The 16,613-nt window shown below is 63.2% G+C and overlaps 2 protein-coding genes across 15 annotated transcripts; one reads left to right on the top strand and one right to left on the bottom strand.

The window, feature by feature from the left end:
* The first annotated feature begins 1,251 nt into the window (after positions 1-1,251).
* On the top strand, positions 1,252-10,540 carry HMGA1 (high mobility group AT-hook 1). Of its 4 annotated transcripts, none has more exons than XM_080367573.1 (5): positions 1,252-1,652; positions 6,486-6,591; positions 7,402-7,482; positions 7,938-7,988; positions 9,345-10,540. In XM_080367573.1, exons 2-5 carry the CDS (start codon positions 6,490-6,492, stop codon positions 9,396-9,398), a joined length of 288 nt encoding a protein of 95 aa, XP_080223699.1. In that variant the 5' UTR covers positions 1,252-1,652; positions 6,486-6,489; the 3' UTR covers positions 9,399-10,540. The 4 variants fall into 4 exon arrangements, with proteins under 4 accessions (XP_080223699.1, XP_080223698.1, XP_080223697.1 ...); XM_080367572.1 differs by having other exon boundaries at positions 1,258-1,652; positions 7,399-7,482; XM_080367571.1 differs by having other exon boundaries at positions 1,266-1,652; positions 9,342-10,540.
* Positions 10,541-10,682: 142 nt separating this feature from the next.
* On the bottom strand, positions 10,683-16,271 carry SMIM29 (small integral membrane protein 29). Of its 11 annotated transcripts, none has more exons than XM_080367564.1 (5): positions 14,271-16,271; positions 12,029-12,201; positions 11,924-11,949; positions 11,742-11,847; positions 10,683-11,376 (listed from the first exon to the last, which is right to left on the bottom strand). In XM_080367564.1, exons 2-5 carry the CDS (start codon positions 12,137-12,139, stop codon positions 11,314-11,316), a joined length of 306 nt encoding a protein of 101 aa, XP_080223690.1. In that variant the 5' UTR covers positions 12,140-12,201; positions 14,271-16,271; the 3' UTR covers positions 10,683-11,313. The 11 variants fall into 11 exon arrangements, with proteins under 11 accessions (XP_080223690.1, XP_080223685.1, XP_080223691.1 ...); XM_080367559.1 differs by lacking the exon at positions 14,271-16,271 and adding an exon at positions 12,954-12,971; XM_080367565.1 differs by lacking the exon at positions 14,271-16,271 and adding an exon at positions 12,918-12,941.
* Positions 16,272-16,613: the final 342 nt, after the last annotated feature.

Genomic DNA, 16,613 nt, shown 5'->3' with positions numbered 1-16,613 from the left:
AAAAGTTCTTTACTGCAGCCCGAGCCAATCGTCTGCTTAAACCCCGGGGGGGTCTCAGGGCTGCTCACCAGCTCCCACCACCCCACCCCCCCTCCCCGATCCCCGAGGCAGGACCAGACCCAGTTCCACACCAGCCTCCCATTTCTGCGGTGGTGCTGTAATAAAAAATAAAATCAATATCGCGACATAACCCAGCCAGCCCTTGGAGGGGGAGTGGGGGGCTGGGGATGGAGCACCCACCGCTGGTGCCTCTAGATGGGGACCAGAGGGGTTGGTTTTTTGGTTTTTTTGTTGTTTTTTTTTTTGGGGGGGGGTGGGGTGGGGGGTGTTAACCTGGCAGGGAGGCTGCAAAAGGAAAAGAGCATCGTGCGTTGTCACCCATGGCACAGACCCGGTGCTTCCACCCCCCCTGGTGATGCTTCCCCCCCCCCCAAAACCCCGCTGTGGTGTGGGGGCACCGGGGGGGGTGTGTGTGTTACCCCACGGCGAGGCCAGCTGGGGGGCATGGAGGGGTCCTCGCACCCACACAGCCCCGGTGCATGGCACAGCCCGGTGATGCTTCCCCCCAAAAAAAACCCTCCGTTGCGGCATGGGGGCACCTGCGGGGGGGCGGCTCCCCACGGCGAGGCCAGCTGGGGGGCACGGAGGGGTCCTCGCACCCGCATCGCCCCCCCCCCCTCCCCCAACCCCCGCTGTGGCGTGGGGGCACCTAGGGGGGGGGTTACCCCACGGCGAGGCCAGCTGGGGGGGACGGAGGGGTCCTCGTGCTTCCCCCCCCCCCCGGTGATGCTCCCCACCCCAAAAAAAAACCGCTGTGGCGTGGAGGCAACCTGGGGAGAGTGGGGGGCTGTCCCCACGGCGAGGCCAGCCGGGGGGCACGGAGGGGTCCTCACACCCCCCACCGCCCCAGGCGGGAGCATCGCTGCAGCAGCCGCCTGGGGGGTGGGGTGGAGGGATGTTTCCCCCCCGGGGGAGGGACCCTGGGCCGCCCCCGGGGCTGGGGCGGGGGGCGCAGCCGCCACCCGCCGCGGCCCTTTGAACGGACCTATCGCTCCCGGCGCCGCCGCTGCCCGCCCCCGGCGGCCGTGATGCAGCCGGCCCCTCCCCCCGCCGCAAGGGCTGGAAGCTCCCGTTAGCCTGGGTGCCCTTATTTAATTTCGAGTGTGATTTTGCTATTTTTAGCAGCTGGATCCCCTCCAGTAAGGCTGGGAGCTCTCTCCTTTCCCCCCCTCTCCCCCCCCTTCCCCCCCCCCCTTTTTTTTTCCTTTTTTTTTTTTTTTTTTTTTTTTTTTCCTCATTCCCTGCAAATGATTTTGACCCAGCTTCCTTCCTCCTGGAGCAATTTTTTTTTTTTCCTCTCTCTTTATTATTTATATAAATAAGAGGGGGGCCTGGCTGAGCTGTGGATGCGTGTGTGAGTCGCAGCCTCTCTCTCTGCCTTCTCCTTTCAGATCCGCATTTGCGAGCAGCAGCAGCCGCCGGGAGGGGGGGGGTTTAATTCGCTTCACAACACAGACACGCCAGGAGAAAAAAAAAAACCAAAACAAACAAACAACCTAAAAACCACCAAAAAAAAAACCAAAAAAAACAAAAAAAACCAAACCAAACCACCCAAAACACCCCAAGCACCCAGCTCCGAGATCAAGCTGACTGTGAGTGCCGGCCTTTAATCTTTGCTTTTTGCTGCGGGGGGCGCGGGGGAGGGCCAGGGGGTGCTGGGAGGGTGGTTGGGGGGGGTCCCGGGGCTGTGCTGCCCCCCACCCCCCCGCATGCTTTGCACGATCGCCCCCGGTTTGCTCTGTATTTGCAAGGACGCGTGTGTGCGTGCGGCGGGCCGGCTCGGCAATGCCTCTCGGTATTATTCTTGTTATTAATTATTGTTATTAATAGGGTGATGCACCTGGCGGGGGGGGGTCGGAGAGGGGGGGTGGTCCTCGGTGCCGGCTGCGGGACTTTTCCTTCACTTGCTCGGTTTCGGGTGGTGCAAACGCCCCGCACCTCCCGGGAGGAGGGGGGGGGGGTGGTGGCGGCGCACGGCCCCGGGGTGCAGCGGCCGCCCCCGGGAACCCCCTCGCTGGGGGGGGGCGGTGCAAGGTGCGTGGGGCCGGGGGCGTGCGTGGGGCCGGGCCGGTGCAAGGTGCGTGGGGCCGCGGCTGGTGCACGGACGGGGGTGGGTCGGTGCAGGGGGGTCGGTGCAAAGCGGGGGGAGTCGGGGCAAGGGGGCCACGCGCGGCTCACGGAGCGGGGGGGGGGGGGACGCACAGGTCGGTGCAAAGTTGCACGGCTGGGGCTGGGGCTCAGTCCCCTCCCCTCCCCCCCCTCCCCAGCGGGGGGGTGATGCCACCCAGCGCTGGCTCCGCTCGGGCTTTTATTACACCTCGCAGGGCAGGGGCTTCACAAAGCGTGTGATGATGGTGCCCTTCCTGCCTCTTTTCTTTCTTCCCCCACCTCCCTCCTTCCTTTCTTTTATCACTTCCTTTTATTATACATGCCCAGGAAGGAAGGGGGGGGGGGACGACGACTTTGCTTAATAGCAGGCCAGGGGGGGGCCTTCAAAGCAGCCCCCTGGAGGGTTCGTCCTAACGAGGAGCTGCGCACATCCCTCCGCAGCCCTCGCACCCCTGCCGAACTGGCTCTTCAACTTCTGCTCCACTATTCCTCCCCCTCCTCCCTCTCCCGGCCTCCCTTTGCCAGGAGGTGCGGCCGGGATCCTTCTCCCGCTGCAATCAGGGTAGATTTCCTGGGCGTGAAAAAAAAAAAAAATTCTATTTTTTTAATTTTTTTTTTTTTGTAAATAAGATCTAAGCCACCGCCTGGCTCCCCGCTTCTCCTGGGCTGGTTTGTTTAATCTAGGAGTAGGTGGCAGGAGCGGGGGATTTATGGGGGTTATTTGCACAGAGTGGTGTAAGCCAGCGCGGGTGTGGGGGGGGGAAGGCAGGAGCAGGCCCAGGAGCACCCAGGAGCATCGCTCCGAGGGGCCAGGGTCTCTCTTTTGCAGCCCACCCCTGGCTTGTTGCAAGAGGTGGCTGCTGAGAACGGCCCAGCTCGTGTCACGGAGCAGAGGGGGATGCGGGAGGAGAGTCTGGCAACGCACCATCCATAAGGATGGAGAGGGAAGGATGTTTTCCTTCCCCCAACTCTATCGATCAAGAGGCAGATGTAGCCCTTCCACCTCCAAACCTTGCAGAGATTTATCCCTGCCAGCCTCGGGGAGCCCAGCAGTCCCCTGCCCTCCTCTCCACCCGATTCCTCCCTGCCTGGAAAGGTTTCTCTCAGCTGCTTCCTTTCCTCCATGGCAACATCGCTGCTCCCTCCCTCCTGGACAGCTTTGCTGCCTTCCAGTGGGGCTGGAGCTGCTTCCCGTGGCATCCCCGGCACCATCCCGCAGGATCAGGGTGCACCCAGGGCCAGGCAGGTGCCACCGAGCCAGGGAGCATCGCGCCCAGCTGGGAAAGGGGGGGTGTTGGCTGGGAAGGTGGGAGCATCTCCCATCTCCCACCCAGGCATCCTCCTCCTCACGCCCCCTGCCAGAGCAGGGTACAGAGCCCTCGGTCCCCTGGGGTGGTCTCAGCTCTGGAGCCCCTGGGAGGAGTTTGGAGGTGGCAGAGGGATGGGTGGGAAAGCACACGTGCTTTCCCCAGCTCCAAGAACTTTGCGGGGGCATGGGGGGCTGTACCCGGCAGCATCCCCATGGGGGGGGGGGGTCCCATCAGCATCCCATGCTGGCCCCCTGTGTAGGGCCCATCCTTGGCAGGATGGAGGGGAGCGCAGCAGGGTGGGGGGCCATGCTGGGCCCAGCAATTTCCAGCTAGAGGAGGGGGTACGGCGTGGCTCAGAGGCTGCGTTTTCTCTGTCAAAGATTGACTTAAAAAGATTAAAAAGCGACAAACTCATACCAGCCCCCAGTCAGCTGGCCGGCGTTTTCCTTTCCCAAGTCGAAATTTTTTTTTTTTTTTTTTTTGTAAAGAGAATCCTTGAAGGGTTCTGGGATGCTGTGAGTAATATTTTCAGGGTGTTTACCCGACAGCGTGGTTTCTGTCTCTCCCCCCCCCAAAAAAAAAAAAAAAAAGAATCCGAGGGTGGTTTTTGTTGTTGTTTTGCACTCGTGAGTCACTTCCAGAGGGGAGTGGGAGCTGACGTGTTTTTTTTTTAAAAGGCCTTGAACGTCTGAGCACGGCTCCTCGCACCGCACGTCTCGCCTGCACCTGCTTCAGCCACCCCATGGAGGCTCAGCATCCTTGGGGGGCTCAGCACCCTGGCTCCCCCCACAACCCCGCTCTCCCTGGTAGCTAGTGCTGTCCCAGCTGCTCTAACACCATCCAAATTGAAAACAGTTGCTCAAAATCAAACATTATGAACCCCGCAGGGAGGGTGCCTCCGTCTTTGCGCACAGACTGGGCACACAGCCTGCAGGAGAAGCTGGGCTGGGGGGCTGCTGTGCTCAGGGGACATGGGTCAGAGCCAGGGCAGGGGTGCAGGGACGGTCCCCGGAGCAGGAGGTGACCCAGGGAGGTTGCACCATCCATCCCAGAGCAACGCTGTGATTTTCTAGCCAAGTGTCCCAGGCAGCAAGACCGGGACGCTGCTCTCGCAGCCCTGTTTCTGCAGGGAAATGTCACATCGCTCCGAGCAGGTGCCCTCCCTCAGCACGGCCACGGTCACCCCACCAAGGAGCAGAGCAGGTACCCCATGCCTGGGGTCATCCGTAAGCACCGGGGCTGTGGTACAATCTTGCTCTCTTCCCTGGGGTCACCGGTAAGCACTGGGGCTGTGGTAGCAATCCTGCTCCCTTCCAGCCTGGAGCCCATCCTCCTGGCTCCTGGGCTGGGAGCTGGGTGTGGAACTGGCCCCACAGCTCTGGAAAAGCAGGTTTTCCCTACCCCCCCTGGGGAAGCGTGGAGGTAGAAAGGGGACGTGGAGCCTTTTGCTCTGTGGGTTTTCCCCACGAGCAAGGAAACCCATCCAGCCCTTTGGGACATGCACAGGGGAGGGGACAATGCAGGGTCCCTAGGACAAGTGCCAGGCAGTGCCTGTCCCTAAACCCAGCCGGGGTGGCAGGAGCAGGGTGCAGGGGTGCAGCATCCCACCCTGGGTGCGGGGGGTCAAGCAGGGCTGTGGGAGCCTGCACCACCCTTCCAGGGCCTGGGACCCCCACGGGGATGCCCAGAGGCCCCGGTGCCGTGCCACCGCTCGTCCTGTTCCAACTTGTTGGTACCAGCAGCATGTCTGGGCTTTCAAGGACTCCAGATTAAATCTGGAGCCACTCTCCTCCTTTTGGGGCAAGGGAACAGGCTCTGCAGGAAGGGCTGGCCAAGCTGCTGCTCCCCAAATTCCTGCTGGGGACTGCGGGAGCTGCCTTAGCACCAGGGCGCTGGCTGATCGAGTGGGGTGTCCGTGCCACGGGTTTCAGTCAGGACTCCTGCCCTGCAGCCGGCTCGTTTTGCTCCCCAGTTTGTGCTGGGAGGATGCAGGTTGTATCCCCAGAAGGGATGCAGCTGCAGCCCCCCCCCGCGAGAAGGTAGGGAGCAGGGATGGGTGAGCCGGGGAGGTCTGAGCACCCAGAGCCTCTTCCAGCCATGGGAGAGCACCAGCCGCCACGTGTGGCTGGTCATTAGGGCCATGAGACTGGGGAGCAGCAAGGGGGTCCCACTGCTGGGGTCCAGCCCGGCAGCCTCAGGCACGTGCTCCATCCCCGCGCCTTGGCCTGGGCTGGTTGCACCGGGGCATTGCCACAGGGCACCGGTGGGGAGCGGCTGTGCCAGGGACGGCACAGCGGGGACCGGCACGGGCCAAAGGTCTGTTTGCAGGAGGGACACGGGTGCAGCAGCGACGGTTTTGCAGATACAGCTTTTGCAGCAGCCTGAGGAAGGGTCGTGCCTGCCCAAGGTGCTCTGCGTTTCTGGGGCAGAAAAGCCCCGCAGCCCACGGCGTGGTGCTGCTGAATGGGCTTGGGGGGGTTCAAAAATACAGGTGGGGGTCTCTTCCAGGCATAGCTCTTAGTGATGCTTTTGTTTTCTCCGCCACGGGCCCTGCTAGCCCTGGCAGTGCCCTGGGCACGGGCTGGTCCCCGCTCCATGCTGGGAGAGGGGCAGGATGCAGCTGAGCCTCCGGGAAGGGCTGAAGCAGGGCAGAAGCTGCTCATTTCAGCTGAATTTTAATTTTAAGACGCATTCTTGGAGGGGGGACTCTGCTCCTTGTCACCTTCTGTCCATGCTGATACCCCACCAGCTGCCCCCATCCCCACAGAGGTACCAGGTGGCAGCTGAGGGCGCCAAGCATCCTTACCTGGGGGCAGCAGGTGGCAGAGGTATGGCCAGGCTGAGTCCATGGGAAGCTCCGGTGGCTCAGCTCATCCCTTGTGGCCCAGCGAGTCACTTCCGTGGCCTCCTGCCCTGGGGAGAGGGCTGGGGGGAGCAGTGCCAGCCAGCATGGCAAGCCATCACTGACTGACCTTCCTCCTGTTCCCACTCCACCGCTGCTGGAAGGACGATGAGCGAATCCAGCGCCAAATCCAGCCAGCCCCTGGCCTCCAAGGGGGAGAAGGACGTGTCGGAGAAGAGGGGCCGGGGCCGGCCCAGGAAGAAGCCACAGGTACGTGGGGTCCCCTGGGAGAAAGGAGGGGGGGGCACCCCACTGGGGAGCGATGCCATCATATGGGACAGCAAGAAACCCCCCTACTTGCACCTTGGCAGCATCCCCCAGGCAGGGAGGGGGCCGCCCATGGCGCATTCCCCCTACCTCCCTTTGAGCAGCACCTCCTGGGTGCTCACCCTCAGCAAAACCCTCCTGGGGGGCTTCACAGCCCACCCACCCCCCTCAGAGCTGCTCCTCACCCAGGGAAGGGCTGGAGCCTTCCCCTTGCTCCTCCCCAGGCTGCAGCTGAACCTGCCTTTGCAGATGGGCTAATTAAAGCCCCATTAGCAAAAGCTGCTCAGAAGGATAAGATGCTGCTGGAACCTTTATAGTGCCAACCCGCCCCTAGCCCCCCCCCAAGGGCAGGTGGGGTTTGTGCGCATCATTTTCCCACAGAAAAGGCAATTTGCGGGTTGCCCAACGCTTTGCAGGGCAGCGGCACCGGCAGCAAGCCGGGGTCTGGTGCTGAGAAACCTGTGGGGACCGTCTGGCTAAGCCAAGCGATTAATGCCAGGGTGGGATGGGTGACGTACATGCCCAGCTGAAGGACGCACAGGGGCCTGTGCCTGGCCACCAATCCCAGTGCAACCAGTGCTCACAGTGCCACGTGCAAGAGCATCTCTGCCCTGCCTGGGTCTGCTGGGGAGAATGGGACTCCCAGCCTGGAGCATCTCAGGGTGCGCTGCTGCACTGGGAGCCCCCCTGGGCATGGCTCCCTCCCTGGGGACCCTCATCCACAATGATCCCCCTCCACTCTCCCTCCAGCAGGAGCCCAGCGAGGCCCCGATCCCCAAGAGACCCCGTGGACGGCCGAAGGGCAGTAAAAACAAGGCCACCCCGAAAGGCAGGGTAGGTGGCTGGGGACAGGGACGACAAATCCATTTGGAGCTCAATTACAGCCAGTTCAGGGCAGATCCAGCCCCGGGAGGTGTGGGGTGGGGGCGTCTCGGCACTGGCCTCCAGGGAAGGTGGGGGGAGCCGCGGACCACGTGTCAGCATGTGGATACCCGCGATAAACGTGTTTGCAAAACATGCGAGTCACATCCTGCGCCCGCCTCATGAGTCACAGGGCCGGGGCCATCCCGGTGCTGGAAGCCGGCTGCAGGGGGGGGCGGGGGGGCCTGGCTGTGGCCCCGGGGCCACCTGGGTGCAGCAATCCGGGAGATGCCATTGGGGTGATGAATTTGGCAAGTCATGGGTGGGAGGAAGGGGAATACCACCCCCTGCCCCCCCCCAACAGCATCCTGGGGACGAGGGGACGGCCCCCGCCTGACCAAAACATCTTGGTTTTTATTTTGGCTCAGAAAGCTGCAGTCACACCAGGGAGAAAACCTCGAGGCCGACCCAAAAAATCGGTGAGTGGGCTTTTCCCTGCCTCCTCCACCCTGGCAGGGTGCTGGGCACTGTGGGGACACAGCAGCCCTCCGGCTGCCCCCACACGTGTGGGGTAAATGCTGCCAGGCTGCAGGACAGCAGAGCAGTGAGCAAAAAGGGGACACAGTGTGGCACAGGATGGGCTCCGTGCCCTGCCCTGCCCTGCCCTGCCCCAGTGCTGGGGGCTGTGAGCCATCCCTGCTCCCCCACCTCTCCGTGGGGGTCATGCGCAGGTCCCTGCCGCGGTGGCACGCTGGCACGCACTTACCTGGCACCCATTGTCACCCAGTGTCACCAGCACGCCATTCCTGCAGCCTGTGTGTGCAGCATCCCCCCAGCGCTGCAGCCACCCTCTCACCTTGTGCTTTCCCCCCTCCGTTTCATTTTCCGCCCCCTTTCCCCTTCCCCTCCCACCCCCACTCCACCCCCCAATTTGCAGCCCCATGAGAGCTCAGGCGGCTGCTGGGCACCCATGAGCATCCCCCGGATGGCTGGGATTTCCATTCCCAGCAACCACATCCCACTGTCCCCAGCCCCAGGCCACCCCATGCATGGGCATGTCCCCATGCCCAGGAACTGTTGCCACACGCTGGGATGCAGGAGCCACCCCAGAGCATCCTCCAGGTGCGACTGCTCTGCCCCATGCAGGGTTTGGCCCCTTTTCCCACTTAAATTCCTTCCAGAGGGCGAAGGGCTGGGACCAGCAAACGAGGGGGGCACATCCTGGGTGTCCTGCACCAGTGGCACAGCACCAGTGGCTGTTTCAGGGACCCCAGGGTGGGCAGCCAGTTGGGTGGGGTGGGAACGAGCCTGTCCCGTGCCAGCAGGGCCATGCTGGGGACACTCTGTCCCGCTCTGGCAGCCACTGGCTGCGGTGGGTTTTTTATGAATGGAGCGGGAGGAAGCGGGGGCCGGCGCTGACTCACACTCACACTCAGCCCTGACTCACCGCCGCGTGCGGGGCCGTGATGCTCACGGCCGCCTGGCCACAGACAGCCAGTCCTGCCGCCACCAGCATTCCCACTGCCAACTGGAGACACGGCAGTGGCACTGGGGACCACAGTGTCAGGCTTGCAGGGGGGGTGTGCACCCAGGGCATGTGGCTCCCCCCCCCCTCCTCGCTGCAAGCCCACCCGGGGGGGTCTTACCTGGGATTTAACCTGTAATGGTTAAACCTGGAGCAAGGACCAGTCCCAAACTCAGGAGGATGCTGGTGCCTCAGTTTCCCTCTTTGCATAAGGGGTGTGATGTGTCTGGCCACCCTCCAGGGGTGATGGGGCGGGGGGGGGGGCACAGCCCCTGGCACCCCCTGACTGCACTCCCTTGGCTTGCAGCAGCAGGACGAGGAGGAGGTGAACATTTCCCAGGAATCATCCGAGGACGAGCAGTGAAACCTCCCAAACCGGCGCTACCTCATCGCCTGGCGGTCCCGCGTCCTCGGCGGCCGGGGGAGAGGGACGGGGAGAAACCCACCGGGCCGCCCTGGCTTTTTCCTCCTCCCTCCTCCGCTCCTTCCTCACCCTCAGACAACGGCAGCACTGGAAAACGGCCCAGCTTGGGCAGCCCCCGCAGCCCCCCCGGCCCAGAGGGGGGGGGGCACTCGCCCCGGCTCCCCCCTCTCCCCAGCGCTGGGTTTTGTGGAGCAGCCCCACTGGCACAGGGGGTGCCTGGCAGAGAGCTGGGGCTGGGACCCCCCCCACCTTTGCTGCCCCCCTCCATGATCTCACCCATCCAAAGCGGGTGCTGGTTGCCCCCTGAGCACCGGGCTTTGCCCCGGGATTTCTGCAGGGAAGAGACAGGGGGGTCAGCAAAGGCGAGACCCCCACATGCATTAGACCTTCGCTCTGGCCTGCTGCTACCCTGGGCAAAACCCCCCTTGTGTGTTGTTCCCCCCCCCACCCCCCCCCAGTCCCGGGTGACTGCACTGTGTGTGGGAGAGCAGCTCCCGCCGTGACGCCGGGGCTCAGCACCCATCCCTGGGGGTGCCCAAGTGGGGCTGGCTCGGGGCAGCCCCTTCCTCATAGGTTTTGGTATATATATATTTTTTTTTTTAGAAAAAATACTTTTTTTTTTTTTTTCCTTTCATTCACAACTACCTCTGGATATTTAAGTTCCACTCTCTGAACTCACAGACATGCTGCTGCTGTGCCAGCTGCCGGGGCATCGTTGGCTCCGTGTTTCCTTTTTCGGGGTGTTGCTGGGGGCCCTGGGGTATTTTTTTCCTTCCCCTTTTTTTGGGCTTTTTTTTTTTAAAAAAATTGTTATTTTGAGGTCTAGGTTGCTCTGCTGCTTCAAGGGATAGAGGCTGGCAGGGCAGTGGGGTGGGGGGAATGCGGGATGCTCCCCCACCACACTGCCCTTGCACAACTGCTGCAGCGGGACCGGAGGTCGGTGCCGGGCGGCCCCGGTGGGAGAAAATTGGGATTTGGGTTTTTTTTTGTTTTCTTTTTTTTTTTTTCTTTTTTTTTTTGGTCTGCTGTTAACGACCTTTTGGTTTCCTATTTGCAGTTACTTGAATAAAACATTTTATGGATGTTTGATGCCTCCGCCCTGGACTCTGGCTGGGGTCCGGCCCCGGCAGCAGGGTGGGAGCAGGTTTTCTCCATGCAGGGAGAGCTGACGGGCATGGAGCGGCCACCTTCTCCACAGGGATATCCGTGACGGTGCCAGCCATCCTCCGCCGGGACGGACAGGAGCTGCCGATGGAAACAGAAACAGGCAAAACCCTGCCAGCCCCCGCCAAACTCCTGTCCTCGACGCCTTTTTATCAGCAAACCGAGCCGTGCTGCTGGCGAGGGAGGGATGCAGGATGCTGAGCACCTCGGCGTCGGGCTGGCCCGTGGTCCAGCAGTGCCCGTGCTGCTGAACCCCCCCTGCCCGATGTGGGAGGCTCTGGGCTGAATGCAGAGAAACCCCCCAAAAAATAATATTTATTTGCTCTAGCACACACCACGCTGCTCCCCGGCCGCCATCCTGCCCTCTGTGCCTGGGGGCACAGCCCTTGTACCCGGCTGCTTGCCTGGCCCCGGTGCTAGTCCTGCCCGTCCTGCCTGCTGTGTTTTAAGGGCTTGGCGGGGTGATTCAAGCAAAAAAAATGGCAAAAATAGGTGCTAAGGTGGGAGAGAACCCGTTATCGTCAGTGCTCACGGGGTGGGATTGCTCCCAGGCTGCAGCCGCTGGCATCGCCATGGTACCGTGGGCGCATCCTGCCCTTCCCGGCGGATGGCGAAGGTGGCAGCGCCGGTGCCGATACCGTCCTCCCTTGCCTCCTGCGGGCAGGATTCGGTCCCAGCTCTCCGGGCAGCATCAGGCCTTCCAGTCCCCGCGGGGGGGCTGCCGGGACGAGGAACTCCCCCAGCCGGGCGCCGCCTGCGATGGAGAGCGTGCCCTCAGCACCCTTGGGAGGGCACGGTGGGTGGCCCCAGCCTGGACCCCCCCCCCTGCCCCGGTGCCAGGCATCCCTGAACGGCGTCGGGGCAAGCGGAAAAGCACCAGCACCGGCTGTGCAGCCCAACCCTCCCCAAACCTCTGGATTCCCCCCAAACTCTCGGGGGGCTCCCGGAACCCAGGGGGCTTCCACCCCGGCTCAGCCATCCCCACGCATTCCTGAACTGGCTGTTGCTTAATGCTGATTTTTCATGCAAAAAATGACATAAATAGCAAATCCCACAGCACCGCGCACAGCTAGCCAGCGACCCACGCAGCCCCCCACGCACCCCCGTGGGCTGACCCACCCAGGTGTCCTCCGCCTCCACCAGCAGCTCCTGCTCCGACTCCTGCAGCTCCTCGGCCGGGTCGTAGCTGTACATGGGCAGCAGCCGGTGGCGCAGCCGGTCAAACCTGGCAGGGGGACGTTGGCTGAGCGGTGACCGGTGCGTGTCCCCCTGACCCCCCAGCCCCACACCCCCACGCTCACCTCCGCTTCTTCTGGACGTACATCACCTGCAGGGAAAGGTGTAAGCAGGTACAGGGTTCGGGGCAATGCTTTGGTGCCCCCCAGCCCTCCCCAGCCCCCACTCACCATGGCCAGGAGGGCACCGAGGAGGGTGACGAGGAGGAAGGGTCCCAGGACGTAGCCCACCAGTGAGTCGCCTGCTGCGCCCGGGGCTGTGGGGGCTGTGGTGTTGCTCATGGCCCAGAGCCGGCTCCTGCCTGCATGGGGACGCGGGTGGCCACCCCCACCGGGTGGGATGTCTGCGAACCCACAGCCGCCCTGGTAATAACCCATTGCTCCGGTAATAACCAACTACCCCGGTAATAACTCACTGCCCCAGTAATAGCCAACTATCCCGGTACTAACCTGCTGCCCCAGTAATAACCAATTATCCCGGTAATAACCCACCGCCCCGGCAATAACTCCCCAGTAACAGCCCCCAGGGCCAGGCAGTGACCGTGACCGTGGCCGTGGGGGGCCGGTACCCACAACCCAGCCAGGACACAGCTCCCCAGGACACGGGCGCCCCCAGGATGCGGCTGAGGGGTGCCCAGCGCCCCCACAGCCCCACCTGGGGGCGGTCACCCCACAGCCCCCTGCAGAGCTGGGCTCAGGGGGGCTCGGCCTCCAAAGCAGGAGGAATGGGGGGGGGGGACGGGGGGGGACGGGACAGGGGCCAAGTAGGGCGGGTGCTGGCAGCACCCTCAGCCCAGGCTCTGCCCCCACCCGACCCCCACGCAGGACACGTCCCACGCCACAGCCCCCCCCCCGCGCCTAATTTCGGCCATGCACTGGGTGCCCCTCTCCCCCCCCCCCCGCAACCCCTGCACCCCCCCTGCACCCCATGCACACCTCCTGCACACCCCCCCTGCACCCCATCCCCATCGCACCCCCCCCACTGCCCCTGCTCCCCCCCCGCACCCCCCCCACTGCCCCTGCCCCCCCACCCCGCATCCCCCATTGCACCCCCGCCCACCCGCGCATCCTCGCGCACGGCCCCGCCCCGCCCCACCTGCGCGCGCCGCGCACCGCCCGCCCCCGGAACCCGCGCGGCGCGTGACGGGCGGGGCGGGGCTTCGGGCGGACTTGGGGGCGGGGCTTGGGGGCGGGTCGGTGGCAGTGCGGGGCCGGCAGGGGGCAGCAGAGACCGGGCGGGGCGGGGGGCAGGGGGCGGGGGGAAGGGGAGAAAAGAAATGCGAAAGGGGAAAGAAAAAGGCAAAGAAAGCAAGGGAAAACCGGAAAAATTAAAAACAGGGGAAGGGAAGAAGGAGAAAAAGGGGAAAAAAAGGAGGGAAGGAAGGGACGGGGGGGCTCCAGGAGGGGGGAGGGCGAGCGGGTGGACAGCTGGCGGGTGGGGCAGGGGCGCACAGCTGACGGGGTGGGGGTGGGGGCACATCTGGGGCGTGGAAGGGTGAAACGACAACCCGACGGGTGGATGGACGGCGCGGGGGGACAGCAGGGTGGGGAGGTGCATCCCTGCTCCGTTAGGGGAGCGGGGGAAAGGGGACAGATGGATGGAGGGATGGACAGAGGGACACAATGATGGAGGGACAGAAGGACAGAGGGAGGGATGGACAGAGGGAGGGATGGACGGACAGAAGGACAGATAATGGAGGGACGCAGGGACAGATGGATGGATGGACAGAGGGACAGATGGATGGATGGACGGAGGAACAGAGGGAGGGATGGACAGAGGAACAGAGGAAGGGACAGAGGGACAGACAGACAAATGGCCAGAAGATGGATGGACAAAGGTATGGACAGACAAGAGAGAGGGAGGGATGGACAGAGAGACAGAGGGAGGGATGGACGGACAGATAATGGAGGGACGGAGGGACAGAGGGATGGATGGAGGGATGGACAGAGCGACACAATGATGGAGGGACAGAAGGAGAGAGGGAGGGATGGACAGAGGGAGGGATGGACGGAGGGAAGGATGGACCAAGGGACACAATGATGGAGGGACAGAAGGACAGAGGGAGGGATGGACAGAGGGAGGGATGGATGGACAGAAGGACAGATAATGGAGGGACGCAGGGACAGATGGATGGATGGACAGAGGGAGGGATGGACAGAAGGATGGACAGAGGAACAGAGGAAGGGACACAGGGACAGACAGACAAATGGCCAGAAGATGGATGGACAAAGGGATGGACGGACAAGAGAGAGGGATGGATGGACAGAGAGACAGAGGGAGGGATGGACGGAGGGAGGGATGGACGGACAGATAATGGAGGGACGGAGGGACAGAGGGATGGATGGACAGAGGAACAGAGGGAGGGACAGAGGGACAGAGGGACAGAGACGTGCACAGGGTGAGCCCACAGACTGCGAGGGCCCGGGTCCCAGTGGGCGCAGGCACACAGGCTGGCAGGGTTGGGTCACCCACCGCGGGGGCTGCCGGGGGTCCCCTCCCTGGCGGTGCCATCACGCTGCCGGTGTGGTCAGCCCCGGTGGGGCCCCGGGGTGACGGCAGCGGCCCAGCCCTGATCCCGGCGCAGGGTAATCCGCTTTGCCCACGCGGGGACCAGATGGCCCCGCTAAGTGGGTCAGATGGGAGCGGGGGACACCGGGGAGCAAGGAGCCCCATTTTGCTTCCCCATAGCTAAAATAAATAATAATTAAGTGAAATGAGGTGGAAGAGAGGAGCCTGGAAATGGTGGAGGTGGGGGGACACAGCCCCCCGTGCCTGGGCTGGTGGCAGGATGGGGCTGGGTGCCACCACAAAGCACCAAGAGCATCCTGCACCAATGCAGCAGCGCGGGAAAGCAGCTCCCCGCTCTGCATCCCACGGGACGAACCTGCCCATGGCAAAAACCAGTGAGAGGCCAACCAGCTGCACAGCCAGAGTCCTCCTCCTCCTGCCTGCACCTCCTGCCTGCACCCCCTGCCAGGTTAATTTTGCCTCCCAGTCCCTGCACCAGTGCCGGGCCAGGGCTTGGGGACCTGCTGATAGGGATGCAGGAGTGGAGATACCCTTGGCCAGGCACGGTGTGGAGTGGGGGATGCCGGAGCCCCTCGCAGAGGGTGGGAAGGGGTCAGGGTGGCTCGTTCCCATATTGGGGGATCCCCCAGCCCCACAAAGGGCACCAGCTGTCCTGAGAGCACCTGATGCCTACTGTTCCCAGCATCTCATTGTCCGAAGTGGTCCCACTGGCCCCATTGATACTCCCTGCCCCACACAGCCTTCCCAAACCAGCCCCAGCCCCCCGCCCCGTTCCCCTAACCCATCCTCATGCATCATCTCCATCCCAATGCCCATCTCACCATGGGGAGCCAGGGCTTTGGTAGCACCAGGGGAGGCAGATCCTGGGGGTCAGCACCGATGAGATGGGTCTAGGGGGACCCCACACCCTGCACAGGACATCACCCCTGCGCGAGCAGCAGCAGCTCTCCTCGCAGCCCATCCTCATCCCCTCCTCCATGCCCAAAGGGGTCAGGAGCTGGGCAAAGGGGGGGAGCCCATCCACACCGCATGGACCCCCCCCTCTGCCGCTGCCCACCTCTTCCCAGCACGGTGCTGCTGTGCAGCAGCTGAAAATAAATCCAGGAATTTCTCGGAAAGTTCCTTGGAGAGAGCGAGCAGGGGCCAGCAGGAGCGTGCAGCCAGTGCAGCCTGGCCAGAGGGCACGCGGGGTCCTGGGGGAAGCAGCATGACTGGGGGGTCACCAAGCCCCTCCGTGTGGCCAGAGACAGCCCTGGACCCTTGCAGTATCCCCAAATCCCAGGGGACTATCTCTTCACCATCCACCGCTACCCACCTGGATGGGGAAAGAGGGAAGTGAGGCTGGGGCAGCACAGGGGCTGCACATCCCTGCGGAAACCTCTGTGACTTACCCCCAGGGTGGGGGAAGGATGCTGGGGGGGCTGAGAGCAGCATCGCCGCTCATACTGGCACCTTCATGACCGAGCTGGGAGGGGGTCAGCTAGGGGAGCAAATTTTAAGTAGGTGCTGAGAGCTAGAATAGTTACACGGGGTATTTCTGCTCCAAAACCTGCCGTGAGGAGACATCAGCCCCCTCTTCCCTACTGCTCGGCCCCCAGCAGATAATTGGGGACAGCTTTGCTGAGCCGCTAAGCTCCCGTTTAAGCAGCTAAACACAAGTGGCCGGATTTCCAGCCACTGCATCCCTCCGGCTGCTCACCCGGCCAGAAACACCAGGGTGGGGGGAAGCACCGTCACCCATCCACGGGGGCACAGCCCGCTCCCGGCTCTGCCTTACCGCTCACCGGCCAAGGTGTTAACTCCACCGTCAGCAAAGATTAACTTCGTCCTTGCCTCTGCGCCGCGGCTGCGAACACGAGGGCGTCGGGCACAAGCCGGTGTGTTTTCCCCCGCTGCAATAACATGCTGTGGGGAGCCCTGCTGCATTCAGATCCCAACGGGAATTTCCAAAGGGTGGTGGCACGGGATGGGATCTCCAAACCAGGGCGCATTCCACGTCGCAGATAAAACACGAGAGCTCCCGTGGCCGGATTTACAGCCTCGCTGCTGTGATCGGGTGCACAGTACTGGATCCTGCCCGGCATCTTGTTTCGCATCCCAAAAGGGGGAGAAACCCCCACCCCAGCTGAGCGAGGTGGGGCCACAGCCCCGGGAGCTGGTTCACTCTCCCCCAGACTCAAGGCAAATCTGCTGCCCTGGGGCATCAGCAGAGCCTGGCCCCCCAGG

Source organism: Falco punctatus (genome assembly GCF_963210335.1).
Source record: "Falco punctatus genome assembly, chromosome: 17".
In the NCBI taxonomy this organism is placed as follows: domain Eukaryota; kingdom Metazoa; phylum Chordata; class Aves; order Falconiformes; family Falconidae; genus Falco; species Falco punctatus.
Note: the sequence above shows the minus strand (reverse complement) of the source record. Positions and strands in the feature narration are given on the sequence as shown.

What these genes read in the sequence shown, in the direction of transcription:
- HMGA1 (XM_080367570.1), top strand. Translation starts at nt 6,490, where the DNA reads ATGAGCGAATCCAGCGCCAAATCCAGCCAGCCCCTGGCCTCCAAGGGG. An exon ending in GGCCCAGGAAGAAGCCACAG is followed by an intron (nt 6,592 to 7,398) that starts GTACGTGGGGTC and finishes CTCTCCCTCCAG; the next exon opens with CAGGAGCCCAGCGAGGCCCC. An exon ending in AGGCCACCCCGAAAGGCAGG is followed by an intron (nt 7,483 to 7,937) that starts GTAGGTGGCTGG and finishes ATTTTGGCTCAG; the next exon opens with AAAGCTGCAGTCACACCAGG.
- SMIM29 (XM_080367558.1), bottom strand. Translation starts at nt 12,235, where the DNA reads ATGGGTTATTACCAGGGCGGCTGTGGGTTCGCAGACATCCCACCCGGT. An exon ending in TACGTCCAGAAGAAGCGGAG is followed by an intron (nt 11,848 to 11,923) that starts GTGAGCGTGGGG and finishes TCCCCCTGCCAG; the next exon opens with GTTTGACCGGCTGCGCCACC. An exon ending in TGGAGGCGGAGGACACCTGG is followed by an intron (nt 11,377 to 11,741) that starts GTGGGTCAGCCC and finishes TCTCCATCGCAG; the next exon opens with GCGGCGCCCGGCTGGGGGAG.